General features: G+C 71.2%; 1 protein-coding gene across 1 annotated transcript; it reads left to right on the top strand.

The window, feature by feature from the left end:
- The first annotated feature begins 53 nt into the window (after positions 1 to 53).
- LOC132323055 (protein PRRC2A-like) lies at positions 54 to 18,349 on the top strand. The gene is given in 24 exon segments (XM_059837837.1): positions 54 to 243; positions 1,078 to 1,269; positions 1,317 to 1,345; positions 2,453 to 2,555; positions 2,639 to 2,703; positions 3,943 to 4,090; positions 5,702 to 5,811; positions 6,346 to 6,410; positions 7,139 to 7,278; positions 7,376 to 7,460; positions 7,540 to 7,720; positions 10,815 to 11,163; positions 12,174 to 12,367; positions 13,274 to 13,589; positions 14,562 to 14,632; positions 14,635 to 14,676; positions 14,678 to 14,778; positions 15,432 to 15,591; positions 15,689 to 16,477; positions 16,480 to 16,623; positions 16,774 to 16,974; positions 17,251 to 17,414; positions 17,969 to 18,213; positions 18,333 to 18,349. Coding segments are annotated over 24 exon segments (4,005 nt in total). The 5' UTR covers positions 54 to 149.
- Positions 18,350 to 18,700: the final 351 nt, after the last annotated feature.

The following is an 18,700-nucleotide window of genomic DNA, read 5'->3' as shown; positions in this document are numbered from 1 at the left end:
CCCCCGGTCCCTCCGGTGTGCCCGGTTCCCCAGGGCGGGGAGGGGGGGGGGGGGGGGAGCGCGGCCTGTACCGGGAGCGGCGGTTCCGCGTGCCCCGGTGAGACCCCCAGCCCCCCTCCCGCAGGTCCCGGTGCGGCCGATGCGGCGCCATGAGCGATCGGGCTGCGCGGGGCCGGCGCTACAACTGCCTGAGCCTCAGTGAGAGCTACCGGGGGCGGCCGCTCGAGCCCCCCCGCGCCGCCGGTAACCGGGCTGGGCCGGGGGGGCTGCACCGGGAGACCCCCGCCGGGGGGGGAACCCCGGTTTGGGGGGGTGTGGGGGGTCGGGGAGGGAGGAGGGGGCTCTAAAATGGGACCCCCCGGTTTTGGAGGGGGTTGGGGAGGGGTCTCTAAAATGGGACCCCCCCGGTTTTTGGGGGGGGGTTGGGGAGTGAGGAGGGGTCCCCAAGATGGGACCCCCCGGTTCTGGGGGGGGGGGTTGGTGGGGTCCCCAAAGTGCGACCCTCCCCCAGTTTTGGGGGGACTCAGGGTGGGAGGAGGGGTCTCCAAAATGGGACCCCCACCGGTTTTGTGGGGGGGGAGGGGGTTGGGGTTGGGGTTGGGGTCTCCAAAACGGGGGGAGGGTCCCATCTGGGGGGTTCGGGACCCCTCCGTGTTCATTTGGGAATTGGGGAGGGGGGGGTCTCTTCTGGAGTGACCCCTCTGTGTGCGGGATGTGGGGGGCTTGGGGGCAGTTCGGGGGTCCCGGGGGCAGCTCGGGGGTCTCGGGGGCAGCTCGGGGGTCTCAGGGCAGTTCGGGGGTCTCGGGGCAGCTCGGGGGTCTCGGGGCAGCTCGGGGGTCTCGGGGGCAGCTCGGGGGTCCCCGGGGGCAGCTCGGGGGTCTCACCCGGACCCCGTGCCCCCCCAGGCGCCCCCCGCCATGGGCTGCAGAGCCTGGGCAAGGTCTGGGTGGGCTCGGGGGGCTCAGAGGAGCTCGGGGGGCTCAGTGCGGCTCGGGGGCAGCTCGGGGGTCCCGGGGGCAGCTCGGGGGTCCCGGGGGCAGCTCGGGGGTCTCACCCGGACCCCGTGCCCCCCCCAGGCGCCCCCCGCCATGGGCTGCAGAGCCTGGGCAAGGTGCCCACCCGGCGCATGCCCCCCCCCGCGCACCTGCCGAGCCTGAAGGCCGAGAACAAAGGCAACGACCCCAACGTGGCCCTGGTGCCCCGCGACGGCTCGGGATGGGCCAGCCGCAGCGACCCCCCCGACCCCCGCAGGTGGGGAGACCCCCGGGGTGGGCAGGGGGCTGGGGAGGGACCCCCGGGGCTGGGGATGGGCCAGCCGCAGCGACCCCCCCCCGACCCCCGCAGGTGGGGAGACCCCCGGGGTGGGCAGGGGGCTGGGGAGGGACCCCCCGGGGCTGGGGATGGGCCAGCCGCAGCGACCCCCCTGCAGGTGGGGAGGGGGCTGGGGGTGGGGAGGGGGCTGGGGAGGGACCCCCGGGGTGGGGATGGGGCTTAGTGATGCCCCCTGACCCCTTTTGGTGGGGAGGGGGCTCAGATTGGGTAGAAGGAGCTCCATTGGTGGGGAGGGGTCCCAGTGTGGGCAGAGTGACTTGGCTGACCTCCATAGGTGGGGAGGGGGCACGGTGACCCCCCTGACCCTGAGTGGGGAGGGGGCACGGTGACCCCCCTGACCCCATGGGTGGGGAGGGGGCACGGTGACCCCCTGACCCTGTGAGTGGGGAGGGGGCACGGTGACCCCCCCTGACCCTGTGAGTGGGGAGGGGGCACGGTGACCCCCTGACCCTGAGTGGGGAGGGGGCACGGTGACCCCCCTGACCCCATGGGTGGGGAGGGGGCACGGTGACCCCCTGACCCTGAGTGGGGAGGGGGCACGGTGACCCCCTGACCCCATGGGTGGGGAGGGGGCACGGTGACCCCCCCATGACCCCATTGGTGAGGAGGGGGCACGGTGACCCCCCTGACCCTGTGAGTGGGGAGGGGGCACGGTGACCCCCCCTGACCCTGAGTGAGGAGGGGGCACGGTGACCCCCCTGACCCTGTGAGTGGGGAGGGGGCACGGTGACCCCCTGACCCTGAGTGGGGAGGGGGCACGGTGACCCCCATGACCCTGTGAGTGGGGAGGGGGCACAGTGACCCCCCCTGACCCTGAGTGAGGAGGGGGCACGGTGACCCCCCCTGACCCCCATAGGTGGGGAGGGGGCACGGTGACCCCCCCTGACCCCCATAGGTGGGGAGGGGGCACGGTGACCCCCCTGACCCTGAGTGAGGAGGGGGCACGGTGACCCCCCCGACCCCATCGGTGAGGAGGGGTCCTGGGGGAGCCCACAGGGAGCTTTAGGGTACCCCGGTGACCCCCAGCCCTGGGCACGGGGCGCTCCGGGGGTCCTGGGGGGCAGCCGGGGGGTCTCAGCCCCCTCCCCAATTCCCCACTGACCCCCTCCCCCCCCCCAGTTCCGAGCCCTCCGCCCCTCCCCCGCCGCAGTCGCCGTCACCGCCGGATTCGCAGCCGCCTGCGAGCGGCACCGGGGGGACTCGGACCCCGGGGACCCCCGAGGTGAGACCCCTCCCCGCCCCAAAACCTCCCCGTGACCCCCCCCAGACCCTCCCTGTGCTGACCCCTCCCCAATTTCCCCGCAGAACCCCCCCCCCGCCGCCAAGCGCGGCAAAGTCCTGGGCGCAGGCCAGCGGTTCCCCCGCCGATGGTGAGAAACGGGGGGACCCCCGACCCCCCCGGGACCCCCCCCCAAACCTGACCCCCTTCCCTGGGCACCGGGGGCTCCCCTGACCCCTCGCACGGGGCTTGGGGAGCCCCCTGCCCCCAACTCCCCCGGGTTTGGGGGGCTCCTTGAGCCCTCCTGTGGGGTTTGGGGTACCCGGGACCCCTCATTTGGGGGGTACCTGGGACCCCTCATTGGGGGTTTGGGGCACCCGGGACCCCTCACTGGGGGTTTGGGGTACCTGGGACCCCTCATTTGGGGTTTGGGGTACCTGGGACCCCTCATTGAGGGTTTGGGGTACCCGGGACCCCTCATTGGGGGTTTGGGGCACTTGGGACCCCTCCTGTGGGGTTTGGGGTACCCGGGACCCCTCACTGGGGGTTTGGGGTACCCGGGACCCCTCACTGGGGGTTTGGGGTACTTGGGACCCCTCATTTGGGGTTTGGGGCACCTGGGACCCCTCCCCTGGGGTTTGGGGTATCTGGGACCCCTCCCCCCGGGTTTGGGGGGCTCCTTGAGCCCTCCTGTGGAGTTTGGGGTACCCGGGACCCCTCATTTGGGGTTTGGGGTACCTGGGACCCCTCATTGGGGGTTTGGGGCACCTGGGACCGCTCATTTGGGGTTTGGGGCACCTGGGACCCCTCATTTGGGGTTTGGGGTACCCGGGACCCCTCACTGGGGGTTTGGGGCACCTGGGACCCCTCATTTGGGGGGGTACCTGGGACCCCTCATTTGGGGTTTGGGGTACCTGGGACCCCTCATTGGGGGTTTGGGGCACCTGGGACCCCTCACTGGGGGTTTGGGGTACCCGGGACCCCTCATTGGGGGTTTGGGGCACCTGGGACCCCTCATTTGGGGGGTACCTGGGACCCCTCACTGGGGGTTTGGGGCACTTGGGACCCCTCATTGGGGGTTTGGGGTACCCGGGACCCCTCCCCTGGGGATTGGGGCACCCAGGACCCCTCTCTTGGGGCTTGGGGAGCCCCCTGACCCTTCCCCCAAGGTTTGGGGAGCCCCCGGGACCCCTCATTTGGGGTTTGGGGCACCCAGGACCCCTCCCCTGGGGCTTGGGGAGCCCCCTGACCCTTCCCCCAAGGTTTGGGGAGCCCCCGGGACCCCTCATTTGGGGTTTGGGGCACCCAGGACCCCTCCCCTGGGGCTTGGGGAGCCCCCTGACCCCTCCCCCGGTTCGGGGGCGCCCCCTGACCGCCGGTGCCCCCCCAGGTGCCAGAGCCCCCCCCCCTCCCGGGCCGGTTCTCGCGGGAGGAGTTCCCCAGTTTGGGGGCGGCCGCCGAGCGGGGGAGGGGCGGCCGCGAGCGGGGGGGCGCTGCCGACGCGTCGGGTGGGCGCGCACCGAGCCCCCGCCCCCACGGTGAGTGACCCCCCCGGGACCCCCGGAACTGCCCTGGGACCCCCAGAACCGCCCTGGGACCCCTGAAACATTCCTGGGACCCCCAAAACCTTCCTGGGACCCCCCAGAACCTCCCTGGGACCCCCGAAACCGTCCTGGGACCCCCGAAACCGTCCTGGGACCCCCAGAACCGTCCTGGGACCCCCAGAGCTTCCCAGGGACCCCCAGAACTTCCCAGGGACCCCCAGAACCTTCCTGGGACCCCCAGAACCGCCCCGGGACCCCCAAAACCTTCCTGGGGCCCCCAGAACAACCCTGGGACCCCTGAAACCGCCCTGGGACGCCCAGAACCTTCCTGGGACCCCCAGAACCGCCCTGGGACCCCCAGAACCTTCCTGGGACCCCCAAAACTGCCCTGGGACCCCCAGAACCGCCCAGGGACCCCCAGAACCTTCCTGAGACCCCCAGGACCGCCCTGGGACCCCCAAAACCGCCCTGGGACCCCCAGAACCGCCCAGGGACCCCCCCCCCCCCCCCCCCCCAGGGCTCTGGGACCAACAGGAACCCCCAGTTCCCCCCCCCCTGCCTTGGGGGTCCTTGGCCTCCCACAGGACCCCCCAGGAGACCCCTGACCACTCTGGGACCCCCCTGGGACCCCCCAGGAGACCCCTGACCACTCTGGGACGCCCCTGGGACCCCCCAGGAGACCCCTGACCACTCTGGGACCCCCCAGGAGACCCCTGACCCCGCCCTGTGCCCCCCGACCCCTCTTTAGCCCCCCTTGATCCCTCTGTAGACCCCCCCAAGACCCCTCAGGACCCCCCCAGACCCCCCTGTAGCCCCCCCAGACCCCCCTGTAACCCCTCTTTAGCCCCCCCAGACCCCTCTGTGACCCCCCTAGACCCCTCAGGACCCCCCCCAGACCTCTCTGTGACCCCCGCAGGCCCCCCTGTAACCCCTCTGTAACCCCCCCCAGACCCCTTTGTGACCCCCAGACCCCTTTGTGACCCCCCCGACCCCTCTTTAGCCCCCCAGACCCCCCTGTAACCCCTCTTTAGCCCCCCCAGACTCCTCTTTGGCTCCCCCAGACCCCTCTTTAGCCCCCCCTGCCCCCTCTGTGACCCCCCAGACCCCTCAGGACCCCCCCAGACCCCTCTGTGACCCCCCAGACCCCTCTGTGCCCCCCCCCAGACCCCTCTGTAACCCCCCAGACCCCTCTGTGACCCCCCAGACCCCTCTGTGCCCCCCCCAGACCCCTCTGTGACCCCCCAGACCCCCCTGTAACCCCTCTTTAGCCCCCCCAGACCCCTCTTAAGCCCCCCAGACCCCTCTGTGACCCCCCAGACCCCTCAGGACCCCCCCAGACCCCTCTGTGACCCCCCAGACCCCCCTGTAACCCCTCTTTAGCCCCCCCAGACCCCTCTTAAGCCCCCCAGACCCCTCTGTGACCCCCCAGACCCCTCAGGACCCCCCCCTGCCCCCTCTGTGACCCCTCTGTGACCCCCCAGACCCCTCTTAAGCCCCCCAGACCCCTCAGGACCCCCCCCTGCCCCCTCTGTAACCCCTCTGTGACCCCCCAGACCCCTCAGGACCCCCCCCTGCCCCCTCTGTGACCCTTCTGTGACCCCCCAGGTGGCAGCTGGCGGGAGGGGCGCGGGGCCGAGGAGCCGCCGGCCGAGGGGGGGGGAGCCCCCCCCGGGCCCCCCCACTTCCCCCCGTACCGGGGGGTGATGCCGCCCTTCGTGAGTACCGAGCCCCCTCCCCAAAAAACCCCCAAACCCAAATCCCCCCTCCCCAAATCCCCCTCCCCAAAATCCCTCTGGGGGCTCTGCCCTGGCCCAGGGAGGGGAGGAGGCTGTGGCTGATTTTGGGGAGGGGGCTCTGGCTGATTTTGGGGAGGGGGCTCTGGCTGATTTTGGGGTTTATCCACGGGGATTTGGGGAAGGGGCTCTGGCTGATTTTGGGGTGTATCCAGGGGGATTTGGGGAGGGGGCTTTGGCTGATTTTGGGGTGTATCCAGGGGGATTTGGGGAGGGGGCTCTGGCTGATTTTGGGGTGTCCCCTGGGAGATTTTGGGGAGGGGTCTCTGGCTGATTTCGGGGTCTATCCTGGGGTTTTTGGGGAGGGGGCTGTGGCTGATTTTGGGGAGAGGGCTGGGGCTGATTTTGGGGACGGGGCTGTGGCTGATTTTGGGGTTTATCCAGGGGTTTTTGGGGAGGGGGCTGTGGCTGATTTTGGGGAGGGGGCTGTGGCTGATTTCGGGGTCTCCCCCCCAGATGTACCCCCCGTACCTGCCCTTCCCCCCGCCCTACGGGCCCTTCCGCGGCCCCGACGCACAGAGGTGAGTGAGGGGGGGTCTCTGAACCCCCCAGACCCCAAATCCACCCCAAATCCCACCCCCAGACCCCAAATCCACCCCAAATCCCACCCCCAGACCCCAAATCCCACCCCCAGACCCCAAATCCCATTTCCCCCCAATTCCCGTTCTAGGGGGTCCCCAAACCCCCCCAGTCCCACCGAGGAGACCCCAAATCCCCCTCCCCACTCCCCCCCCATGACTGAGGAGACCCCAGACCCTCTCCCCCTCCCCACTTCCCATTTTATGGGGTCCCCAAACCCCCCCAGTCCCTTCGGGGTGACCCCAAACCCCCCCAAATCCCCCTCCCCAAATTCCCCCCAGTCCCTTCTGGGGTCCCCCAAATCCCCCTCCCCAAATTCCCCCCAGTCACTTTGGGATGACCCCAAATCCCCCTCCCCAAATTCCCCGCAGTCACTTTGGGATGACCCCAAATCCCCCTCCCCAAATTCCCCCCAGTCACTTTGGGATGACCCCAAATCCCCCTCCCCAAATTCCCCCCAGTCACTTTGGGATGACCCCAAATCCCCCTCCCCAAATTCCCCCCAGTCACTTTGGGATGACCCCGAATCCCCCTCCCCAAATTCCCCCCAGTCACTTTGGGATGACCCCGAATCCCCCTCCCCAACCCCCCAAATCCCCCCAGTCCCTCCGGGGGGTGCCCCCAGCCCCCTGCCCTGCCCTAACCCCGGGGGTCTCGGGGGTCCCGGCAGGTTCCCGCGGCCGGGGGGTCCCCGGGGGGCTGCGGGCCCCCCTCGGGGGGGGTCTCCGCCCTCGCGCCCCCCCGTGCTGCGCCAGGACGAGCTGCGGGAGTTCGATGAGCTGGACCAGGAGAACGACGAGGGCTGGGCAGGTGCGGGGGGCTCGGGGGGCTCGGGGGGCTTTGGGGGGCTTTGGGGGGCTTTGGGGGGGGCTTTGGGGACCCCCACCCACCATTGCCCCCTCCCCAGGAGCCCACGAGGAGGTGGATTACAGCGAGAAGCTCAAGTTCAGCGACGAGGAGGACGGGCGGGAGGAAGATGAGGAGGATGAGGGGTGAGCCCCCTCCCCAGTCGGGGCAGCCCCCTCCCCAAAACCCCCCCAACCCAGCTGTAACCCCCCCGTGTCCCCCCAGGAAGGAGAACGAGCCCCCGGCCCCCGCCGAGGCTCCGCCCCCCCCGAAGGAGGAGCCGCCCCCCAAAGCCCCCCCGGAGGGGCCCAAGGAGGCTCCGCCCACTCCGGCCCCGCCCGCCCGGGCCCCGCCCCCGCCGCCCCCGCCCAACCGCGGCAGCTGGGCCACGCCCAACGAGCTCCCGGTGAGTGGGGGCGGGGCCGGGGGACACAGGTGTGGGCAGGTGTGATACAGATGTGCACAGGTGTGCTCAGGTGTGCTCAGGTGTGGTACAGGTGTGCTCAGGTGTGGTACAGGTGTGCACAGGTGTGTGCAGGTGTGCTCAGGTGTGATACAAGTGTGATACAGGTGTGTGCAGGTGTGCTCAGTTGTGGTACAGGTGTGTGCAGGTGTGATATAGGTGTGCTCAGGTGTGGTACAGGTGTGGTACAGGTGTGCACAGGTGTGATATAGGTGTGCACAGGTGTGTGCAGGTGTGCTCAGGTGTGGTACAGGTGTGCACAGGTGTGTGCAGGTGTGGTACAGGTGTGGTACAGGTGTGCTCAGGTGTGCACAGGTGTGCTCAGGTGTGGTACAGGTGTGCACAGGTGTGCACAGGTGTGTGCAGGTGTGCTCAGGTGTGGTACAGGTGTGCGTAGGTGTGTGCAGGTGTGCTCAGGTGTGATACAGGTGTGGTACAGGTGTGCATAGCTGTGTGCAGGTGTGCTCAGGTGTGGTACAGGTGTGTTCAGGTGTGATACAGGTATGGTACAGGTGTGCTCAGGTGTGGTACAGGTGTGCTCAGGTGTGGTACAGGTGTGTGCAGGTGTGATACAGGTGTGATACAGGTGTGCACAGGTATGTGCAGGTGTGATACAGGTGTGCACAGGTGTGTGCAGGTGTGCTCAGGTGTGCACAGGTGTGTGCAGGTGTGCTCAGGTATGATACAGGTGTGCTCAGGTGTGATACAGGCATGCACAGGTATGTGCAGGTGTGCACAGGTGTGTGCAGGTGTGATACGGGTGTGCTCAGGTTTGATACAGGTGTACACAGGTGTGCGCAGGTGTGCTCAGGTGTGGTACAGGTATGTGCACGTGTGTGCAGGTGTGATACAGGCATGATACGGGTGTGCAGTGTGTGCAGGTGTGATAGAGGTGTGGCACAAGCAGGACACAGGTGTGCACAGGTCGGACACAGGTGTCTGCAGGTGTGATACAAGTGTACATAGGTGTGTTCAGGTGTGACACAGGTGTGGTACAGATGAGCACAGGTGTGCTCAGTTGTGTTCAGGTGTGACACAGGTGTGGTACAGATGAACACAGGTGTGCTCAGGTGTGTTCAGGTGGGACACAGGTGTGCACAGGTGTGATACAGGTGCACACAGGTGTACATAGGTGTGTTCAGGTGTGACCCAGGTGTGCATAGGGGGTACACCTGTGTACTCAGGTGTGTTTAGGTGGGACCCAGGTGTCTGTAGCTGTGGTCAGATGTACTCAGGTGTGCGCAGGTGTACCCAGGTGCTCTCAGGTGTGACCTGGGTGAACATAGGTGAGCTCAGGTGTGCTACAGGCACACACAGGTGCACGGCAGGTGTTCCCAGGTGTTACACAGGCGAGCCCAGGTGTGCCCAGGTGTGTGACAGGTGCCTTACCTGCAGGATGAGGACGAGGCGTGGCGGCGCCGCCGCCGGCAGAGCTGCGCCGAGCTGTCGCAGGCCATGGCTGTAGATAGGTGTCTGTAGCTGTACCCAGGTGTGCCCAGGTGTGACCCAGGTGTGCCCAGGTGTGACAGGTGCCTCACCTGCAGGACGAGGACAAGGCGTGGCGCCGCCGCCGCCGGCAGAGCTGCGCTGAGCTGTTGCAGGCCGTGGCTGTAGTTCAGGTGTTTGTAGCTGTACCCAGGTGTGCCCAGGTGTGCCCAGGTGTGACAGGTGTGTCACCTGCAGGACGATGACGAGGCATGGCGGCGCCGCCAGCAGAGCTGTGCTGAGCTGTCGCAGGCCGTGGCTGTAGCTCAGGTGTCCCACAGCTGTCTGTAGCTGTACCCAGGTGTGCCCAGGTGTGCCCAGGTGTGTGACATGTGTGTCACCTGCAGGACGAGGACGAGGCGTGGCGCCGCCGCCGCCGGCAGAGCTGCGCCGAGCTGTCGCAGGCCGTGGCTGTAGCTCAGGTGTCCCACAGCTGTCTGTAGCTGTACCCAGGTGTGCCCAGGTGTGCCCAGATGTGCCCAGGTGTGACAGGTGCCTTACCTGCAGGACGAGGACGAGGCGTGGCGGCGCCGCTGCCGGCAGAGCTGCGCCGAGCTGTCGCAGGCCGTGGCTGTAGCTCAGGTGTTTGTAGCTGTACCCAGGTGTCACTCAGGTGTGCCCAGGTGTGCCCAGGTGTGACAGGTGTGTCACCTGCAGGACGAGGACGAGGCGTGGCGCCGCCGCCGCCGGCAGAGCTGCGCCGAGCTGTCGCAGGCCGTGGCTGTAGATAGGTGTACCCAGGTGTCACACAGCTGTCTGTAGCTGTACCCAGGTGTGCCCAGGTGTGTGACAGGTGTGTCACCTGCAGGACGAGGACGAGGCGTGGCGCCGCCGCCTCTGGCAGAGCTGCGCCGAGCTGTCGCAGGCCGTGGCTGTAGCTCAGGTGTCCCACAGCTGTCTGTAGCTGTACCCAGGTGTCACTCAGGTGTGCCCAGGTGTGTGACAGGTGTGTCACCTACAGGACGAGGACGAGGCGTGGCGCCGCCGCCGCCGGCAGAGCTGCGCCGAGCTGTCGCAGGCCGTGGCTGTAGATAGGTGTCACACAGCTGTAGCTCAGGTGTCTGTAGCTGTGCCCAGGTGTGCCCAGGTGTGCCCAGGTGTGACAGGTGCCTTACCTGCAGGACGAGGACGAGGCGTGGCGCCGCCGCCGCCGGCAGAGCTGCGCCGAGCTGTCGCAGGCCGTGGCTGTAGATAGGGGTACCCAGGTGTGACATAGCTGTATCCAGGTGTACCCAGGTGTGCCCAGGTGTGACAGGTGTGTCACCTGCAGGACGAGGACGAGGCGTGGCGCCGCCGCCGCCGGCAGAGCTGCGCCGAGCTGTCGCAGGCCGTGGCTGTAGCTCAGGCGTTTGTAGCTGTGCCCAGGTGTGCCCAGGTGTGCCCAGGTGTGTGACAGGTGCCTCACCTGCAGGACGAGGACGAGGCGTGGCGCCGCCGCCGCCGGCAGAGCTGCGCCGAGCTGTCGCAGGCCGTGGCTGTAGATAGGTGTACCCAGGTGTGACATACCTGTGCCCAGGTGTGCCCAGGTGTGTGACAGGTGTGTCACCTGCAGGACGAGGACGAGGCGTGGCGCCGCCGCCGCCGGCAGAGCTGCGCCGAGCTGTCGCAGGCCGTGGCGCGGGCGCGGCGCCGCCGCGAGGCCGAGGAGCGCCGCATGGCCGAGCAGCGCCGCGCCGCCTGCGCCGAGAAGCTCAAGCGCCTGGACGAGCGCTTCGGGGCCCCCCCCGAGCGCCGCCCCCTCCCCAGCGCCGCGGGGACCCCCCCGGGACCCCCCCCGGGCGGCGCCGATGGCCCCCCGGGACCCCCGCCCGAGCCGCCGCCGCCGCCGCCCCCCGAGGCCGCCCCGGAGCCGGAGCCGCGGGAGGAGCCCGAGAGCAGCGGGGGAGCGCCCGGGGCTGCCGGTGGGAATTGGGGAGGGGGCTTCGGGGGGTCTGTGGGGTCTGGGGGAGCGCCCGGGGCTGCAGGTGGAAATTGGGGAGGGGGCTTGGGGGGTCTGTGGGGTCTGTGAGGTCTGAGAGGGCCTGGGGGAGCGCCCGGGGCTGCAGGTGGGAATTGGGGAGGGGGCTTGGGGGGGTTTGGGGGGACTGGGGGAGCGCCCGGGGCTGCCGGTGGGAATTGGGGAGGGGGCTTGGGAGGGTCTGGGGGTACTGGGGGAGCGCCTGGGGCTGCAGGTGGGAATTGGGGAGGGGGCTTGGGGGGGTGTGGGGGGTCTGGGAGGGACTGGGGGAGCGCCCGGGGCTGCAGGTGGGAATTGGGGAGGGGGCTTGGGGGGGTCTGTGGGGTCTGGGGGAGCGCCCGGGGCTGCAGGTGGGAATTGGGGAGGGGGCTTGGGGGTCTGGGAGGAGTCTGTGGGGTGTGGGGGAGTGCCTTGGGCTGCAGGTGGGAATTGGGGAGGGGGCTTGGGGGGGTCTGGGAGGGACTGGGGGAGCGCCCGGGGCTGCAGGTGGGATTTGGGGAGGGTTCTGGGGGGCTTTGGGGGGGACTGGGGGATCTGGGGGGCTTTGGGGAGGGGTCTGGGGGGATTTTGAGGTTCCCCACCGTCGGGTTGGGGGATTATGGGGGTCTGGGGGTGTCCCACAGTAAATTTGGGGGAGTTTGGGGGGGTCTGGGGGGGGTTATGGGGGTCTGGGGGTGTCCCACAGTAAATTTGGGGGAGTTTTGGGGGGGTCTGGGGGGGGTTATGGGGGTCTCCGGGTGTCCCACAGTAAATTTGGGGGAGTTTGGGGGGGTCTCGGGATGCCCCCCAGGAGGTTTTGGGTTTTCCCCTGGAATTTGGGGGGGGATTTGGGGGTCTTGCTCACCCAACCCCCCCCCCAGCAGTGCCATGGGGGTGGATTTGGGTCTGGGGGACCCTCCCAGTGCTGGGGGGGGGCACACGGGGACCCCCTGACCCCTCCCCCTCCCCCCGCAGAGCCCCCGGCCCTGGAGGTGCCCCCCGAGCCCCCCGAGGAGCCGCCCCCGGCCCCCCCGGCCCAGCCCCCCAAGGGGGACCCCAAGGGCGAGGGGGGGGCGGCCCCCCCCCGGCAGCCCCCTCCCCCGGCCCAGCCCCCCCAGTACCCCAAGTACCAGAAGTCGCTGCCCCCCCGGTTCCAGCGGCAGCAGCAGGTGGGGAGGGGGCTGCAAAATGGGGAGGGGGCTGGGAAATATGGGAGGGGGCTGTGGGAATGGGGAGGGGTCTGCGGAAATGGGGAGGGGGTGGGGAATGGGGAAGGGGCTGCGGGAATGGGGAGGGGAGTGGGGAATGGGGAAGGGGTTTGGGAAATGGGGAGGGGTCCCTAATCCGGGGGTCTTTGCAGGGGTCTCACCCCCTTTCCCCAATTTGGGGGTCTCACCCCCTGCCCCCAATCCAGGGGTCCCTGGGCAGGGGTCTCACCCCATGCCCCAATTTGGGGGTCCCACTCTGGTGGTCTCACCCTTTGCCCTTACTGAGGGTCTGCGGGCGGGGGGTCCCACCCTGTGCCCCAACTGGGGGTCCCTGCCCGGGGGTCCCACCCGGTGCCCCAGCAGGGGGTCCCACCCCGGGGTCCCACCCCGTGCCCCAGCTGGGGGTCCCTCTTTAGGGGTCTCACCCCCTGCCCCAATTGGGGGGTCCCTGCCCGGGGGTCCCACCCGGTGCCCCAGTGAGGGGTCCCTGCCCGGGGGTCTCACCCTTTGCCCCAGTTGGGGGGTCCCACTCTGGGGGTCTCACCCTTTGCCCTAATTGGGGGGTCCCTCTCTGGGGGTCTCACCCGGTGCCCCAGCAGGGGGTCCCTGCCCGGGGGTCTCACCCACTGCCCCAATTGGGGGCTCTCCGGGGGTCCCACCCCGTGCCCCAATTGGGGGTCCCTGCCCGGGGGTCTCACCCACTGCCCCAATTGGGGGCTCTCCGGGGGTCCCACCCCGTGCCCCAATTGGGGGTCCCTGCCCGGGGGTCTCACCCCATCCCCCAGCAGGGGGTCCCTCTCCGGGGGTCCCACCCGGTGCCCCAGCGAGGGTCCCTGCCCGGGGGTCTCACCGCAGCCCCCTCCCCAGGAGCAGCTCCTCAAGCAGCAGCAGCAGCAGTGGCAGCAGCAGCAGCAGCAGCACGGGCCCCCCCCGACCCCCCCCCGGCGCAGCCCCCTCCCCAGCTCTGGGGGCTCTGGGGGCGGGGGTGCCCCCCCCCGGCGCCGCCCCCCCCGGCCCCCCCCCGGGCCCCCCAAGCTTTTCGGGGCGCTGGGGAGACCCCCGGCCCTGCCCCAGCTGGGCTTCGACCCCCGCTGGGTGATGCTGCCCCCCTACGTGGACCCCCGGCTGCTGCCCCCCCGCGCCCCCCACGTCGACTTCTACCCCCCCGGCGTGCACCCCTCAGGTGAGGAGGGGTCCTGGGGGGGTCCTGGGGGGTCCTGAAGGGAATTGGGGGGGTCCTGGGGGGGATTTGGGGGGAGTCCTGGGGGGATTTGGGGGTCCTGGGGGGATTTGGGGTGGTCCTGGGGGGTCCTGAAGGGAATTGGGGGGGTCCTGGGGGGAGTCCTGGGGGGATTTGGGGGAGTCCTGGGGGGATTTGGGGGGGTCCTGGGGGGTCCTAAAGGGAATTGGGGGGGGTCCTGGAGGGGATTTGAGGGGTCCTGGGGGGATTTAGGGGTCCTGGGGGGGATTTGGGGGGGTCCTGGAGGGGTCCCGAGGGGTTTTCTGGGGTCCTGGGGGGATTTGGGGGGGTTCTGGGGGGATTTGGGGGGGGTCTCTGTACTATTGGGGTATTTTTGGGCGGGGGTCTGTGTTCTCTGGGGGTGTTTGGGGGTCTCTGTACTCTCGGGGTGTTTTTGAGGAGGGGTCTGTGTTCTCTGGGGGTGTTTCTGGGGGGGGTCTCTGTACTATTGGGGTATTTTTGGGGGGGGTCTGTGTGCTATGGGGGTGTTTGGGGGTCTCTGTATTATTGGGGTATTTTTGGGGGTCCTCTATTATTGAGGTATTTTTGGGGGGGGTCTGTACTCTTGGGGTGTTTTTGAGGAGGGGTCTCTGTACTATTGGGGTATTTTTGGGGGGGGTCTGTGTTCTCTGGGGTGTTTGGGGGTCTCTGTACTCTCGGGGTGTTTTTGAGGAGGGGTCTCTGTACTCTCGGGGTGTTTTTGAGGAGGGGTCTCTGTACTCTTGAGGTATTTTGAGGAGGGGTCTCTGTTCTCTGGGGGTGTTTGGGGGTCTCTGTACTCTCGGGGTGTTTTTGAGGAGGGGTCTCTGTACTATTGGGGTATTTTTGGGGGGGTCTCTGTACTCTCGGGTGTTTTTGGGGGGTCTCTGTACTCTCGGGGTATTTTGAGGAGGGGTCTGACCCCGTCCCCCCCAGGGCTGCTGCCCCGGGAGCGCTCGGACAGCGGGGGCTCGGGCTCGGAGCCCTTTGAGCGCCCCTGCCCGCCGCCCCCCCCCTGCGGGAGCGCGGGACCCCCCCGGGGGACCCCCCAAAAACCCTCCTGGGGGGGCGACGCCTTCGCAGCCCCCCCCGAGCCACGGGGGCTGCCCCCGGCCCTGCGCCCCCCGCCCGGCGACGACGACAAGGGGCTGCGGTGAGGGGGGGGCTTCGGGGGTCTTGGGGGGGGGCTGCGGTGAGGGGGGGGCTTCGGGGGGTCCTAGGGGGGCTGCGGTGAGGGGAGGGCTTCGGGGGTCTGCGGTGAGGGGGGGGCTTCGGGGGGTCCTGGGGGGGCTGCGGTGAGGGGGGGGCTTCGGGGGGGGCTGGGGGGTCTTGTGGGGGGGGCTGCGGTGAGGGGGGGGCTTCGGGGGGGGTCTCAGGGGGGTCTTGGGGGGGGCTGCGGTGAGGGGGGGGCTTTGGGGGGGTCCTGGGGGGTCTTGGGGGGGCTGCGGTGAGGGGGGACTTTGGGGGGGGTTGGTGGGGGGGCGGTGGTGAGGGGGGGTCTGGGAGGGGTCCTGGGGGGGGATGGGGGGTCTGGGGTGAGGGTCTCAGGGGGGTCTTGGGGAGTTTGGGGGGGGTCCTGGGGGGTCTGAAGGGTCCTGGGGGGTCTGGGGGGGTCCTGGGGGCACTGGGGTCAGTGGGGGGGGGGTCTGAGGGGGGTCTTGGGGAGTTTTGGGAGGGGTCTGAGGGGGTCTGAGGTGAGCAGGGGGGTCGGGGGGGTTCAGGGGGAAGTTCTGGGGAGGGTGTGGGGGGTTTTGGGGGTCTCGCCCCCCCCTAACTCCCCTTTTCTCCTCGTTCCCCCCCCCCCAGGAGTGAGACCCCCCCCGTGCGCCTGCGGGACCCCGGGGCGCCCCCCCCCCCTTACGCCTACGCCCCCTTCGAGAACGGGGGAGGGGGCGCCCCCCTGCCCCGCTTCCCGCCCCCCCCTCCCGCCGAGGACCCCCCCCACACACCCCCCCCCCGGCCCTGGGCCCTGCCCCCGGCCGCGCCCCCCCCGCCGCGCCCCCCCGAGCCCCCCCCCCAGCAGCGACGGGGCCCCCCCCGGAGCCGCCGCCCCCCCCCCGGCGCCGCCGCCCCCCGCCCGCCCCCCCCCTTCAAGGAGCCCCCCCCCGCCAAGAAAGCGCCCCCTCCCCAAAAAGCCCCCAAGGACGAGGGGGGGGGCGGCGCTGGGGGGGCCCCCCCAAAAGGAGGAGGGGGGAGGGGCCCCGCGCCGCCCCCCCCGCGCCCCCCCCGACCCGCACAAGCCCCCCCGCGGCGGGGGGGGGGGGAGGGGCGCGCACCGAGACCCGCTGGGGACCCCGGCCCGGGGGCCCCCCCCGCCGCGCCCCCCCCCCCCGACCACCACCGAGGACCCCCCCGAGAAGGCGCCGCCCCCCCCGCGGCGCGCGGGGCCCATCAAGAAGCCCCCTCCCCAAAAAGAGGAGGGGGGAGGGGCGGCGGCGGGCGAGGAGCCCCCCCCCGCCAAGGAGTCCCCGAAGCCCCCCAAGGCCAAGGCCGCCCCCTCCCCCAGCTCCCCCCGAGACCCCGGCGCGCCCCCGGGGGGGGCCGGGGGGGGGGTCCCCGTCCCGCCGCCGCCCCCGCGACCCCGCCCTGGAGCGGGGGGGGAGGGGGCGGCGCCCCGCGGGGGGGGCGGCCGCGGGGGGGGGCGCGGCGAGTTCTTCGCCCGGGGCCGGGGGTTCCGGGGGTCCTACGGGGGGCGCGGCCGGGGGGGGCGGGGGGGGCCGCGGGGGGAGGGGCCCGCGGCCGCGCCCCCCCCCTCCTCCCGCGAGTTCCGCGGCTTCCGCGGCCCCCTCCGGTGGGGGAGGGGGAGGGGGCTCGGCCGCCGCCCCTCCCCCCGCCCCCTCGGCGGGCCCCCCCGGCGGGGCCCCCCCCCGCGCCCCCCGGCTCCGAGCCCCGCAGCGAGGGCTCCGAGTACGAGGAGGAGCCCCCCCGGCGGCGCCAGCGCGGCTCCGAGAGCTCCGACACGGGGGGGGGCGGCAGCCAGACCCCCCCCCCCGCCCCTCCCCCCGCCCCCGGGACCCCCCACCCACCCGGGGCTGCCCCCCCCGCGCCCCCCGCGGCCGCGTCTTCACCCCTCGGGGGGTCCCGTCCCGGAGGGGTCGTGGAGGAGGGGGTGGGGGGGGGTGGGGGGCGGCCCCCCCCCGGCCTGGAGCCCCCCCCCCGCTGCAGCAGCAGCAGCAGCAGCCCCCTCCCCCCGGCCGCTCAGGCGCAGCCCCCCCCGTGCCGGGGGGGGGGTCGGGCTCGGAGCGCCCCCCCCCGGCGGCGGCGGCACGGGCGGGGGCAGCAGCAGGACAAACCCCCCCGGTTCCGCCGCCTGCGCCAGGAGCCCCCCCCCGGGCCCCCCCCGCGGCGGCGCCGCCCCTCCCCCCTCCTCGGCCGCCCCTCCCCCGCCCAGCGCCGCCCCCCCCCCCGGCCCGGCGCGGCCCCCCCCGCTCCCCCGAGCACAACTCGGACCAGTGGGAAACGGCCTCGGAGAGCTCCGACCTGGGGGGGCGCCGGGGGGGCCCCCCCGGCCCCGAGCGCGACCCCCCGGCCCCCGGCGGGCCCCCCGCCCAGGGCCCCCCCCCCGCCGCCGCCCCCTCCCCCCTCCTCGGCCGCCCCTCCCCCCCCCAGCCCCCGCCTGGCCAAGCGCAGCTTCTCCAGCCAGCGCCGCTCCGGGGGGGGGCCCGCGGGGGGGCCGCCCCCCTCCCCAAAACTCCCCCCAGAGCGGGGGGGGCGGCGGGCGAGGCGGGGGGGGGCCGCGGGGGGAGGGGCGGCGACAAGAGGGGGGTGGCCCTCGCCCCGGAACCGCAGGTGAGGGGGGGGCTGGGGGGGAATTGGGGGGGGGGGGGGGGATTTGGGGGTGGTCAGGGGGCGGGGGAGCTCCAGGAGGGGCTGGGGGAATTTGGGGAGGGGTCTGGGGGTGGGTGAGCGGGGGATTGGGGGGCCTTGAGTGGTTCTAGAATGTTCTGGGTGGGGAGATCTGGGGGGGATTTGGGGGTCCTGGGGGTCTCAGAGGGACTGGGGGACTGAAAGAAGGGTCGGGGGAATTTGGGGAGGGGTCTGGGCGCATGTGAGGGGGTGATTGGAGGGTCTTGAGTGGCTCTAGAATGTTCTGGGGGGGGGGATTTTGGGGGGATTTGGGGGTCCTGGGGGGTCTCAGAGGGCTGGGGGGACTCTAAGGGGGGTTGGGGAAATTTGGGGAGGGGTCTGGGTGTGGGTGAAGGGGGGGGAGATTGGGGCTCTTGCATCATTTCAGGGCGCTCTGGGGGGGCTTTGGGGGTCTCAGAGGGTGGGAGCGGCTGGGAATTTTTGGGTTTTGTTCTGGGGAGGGGTCTCTCACCCATTTGCCCCCCCTCCCCCCGCAGCCGTAACACCGAGGAGCCCCCGGCCCCCCCCGGCCCCCCCGGCTCGGGCGCCCCCCCCCCGGGGCTGGCGCTGCCCCCGCCCCCCCCCTCGGCCGTGTTCCGCCTGGACCGGGTGGTCCCGAGCGACCCCGGGGGGATCCGCAGGGCCCTGGCCCAGCTGCGCCCCAAGGGGGGGGCGGGGGGCGCCGCCACCCCGGGGGCGCCGCCACCCCCCCCTCGGCCCCGGGGCTGCCCCCCCCCCGCAGGTACCGACCCCTCCTCAAATTCCCCAGGGCCTTTTCTGGGCTCCCCTCCTCCCCAGAGCCCCCCACCCCCGTTAACCCCCCCTTGTTCCCCTGAGCCCCCACCCCCATTAACCCCCCAGAGCCCCACCCCCATTAACCCCCCCTTTTATCTCTCCCCAGAGCCCCCCACCCCCATTAACCCCCCATATCCCCCCAAGCCCCCACCCCCATTAACTCCCCCATATCCCCCCCAAGCCCCCACCCCCATTAACCCCCTCATATCCCCCTCAAGCCCCCCACCCCCATTAACCCCCCCATATCCCCCTCGAGCCCCCCACCCCATTAACCCCCCTTTTATCTCTCCCCAGAGCCCCCACCCCCATTAACCCCCCATATCCCCCCCAAGCCCCCCACCCCATTAACCCCCCCTATCCCCCCCAAGCCCCCCACCCCCATTAACGCCCCCATATCCCCCCCAAGCCCCCCACCCCATTAACCCCCCCTATCC

Source organism: Haemorhous mexicanus, unplaced genomic scaffold (genome assembly GCF_027477595.1).
Source record: "Haemorhous mexicanus isolate bHaeMex1 unplaced genomic scaffold, bHaeMex1.pri scaffold_272_ctg1, whole genome shotgun sequence".
Lineage (NCBI taxonomy): Eukaryota > Metazoa > Chordata > Aves > Passeriformes > Fringillidae > Haemorhous > Haemorhous mexicanus.
Note: the sequence above shows the minus strand (reverse complement) of the source record. Positions and strands in the feature narration are given on the sequence as shown.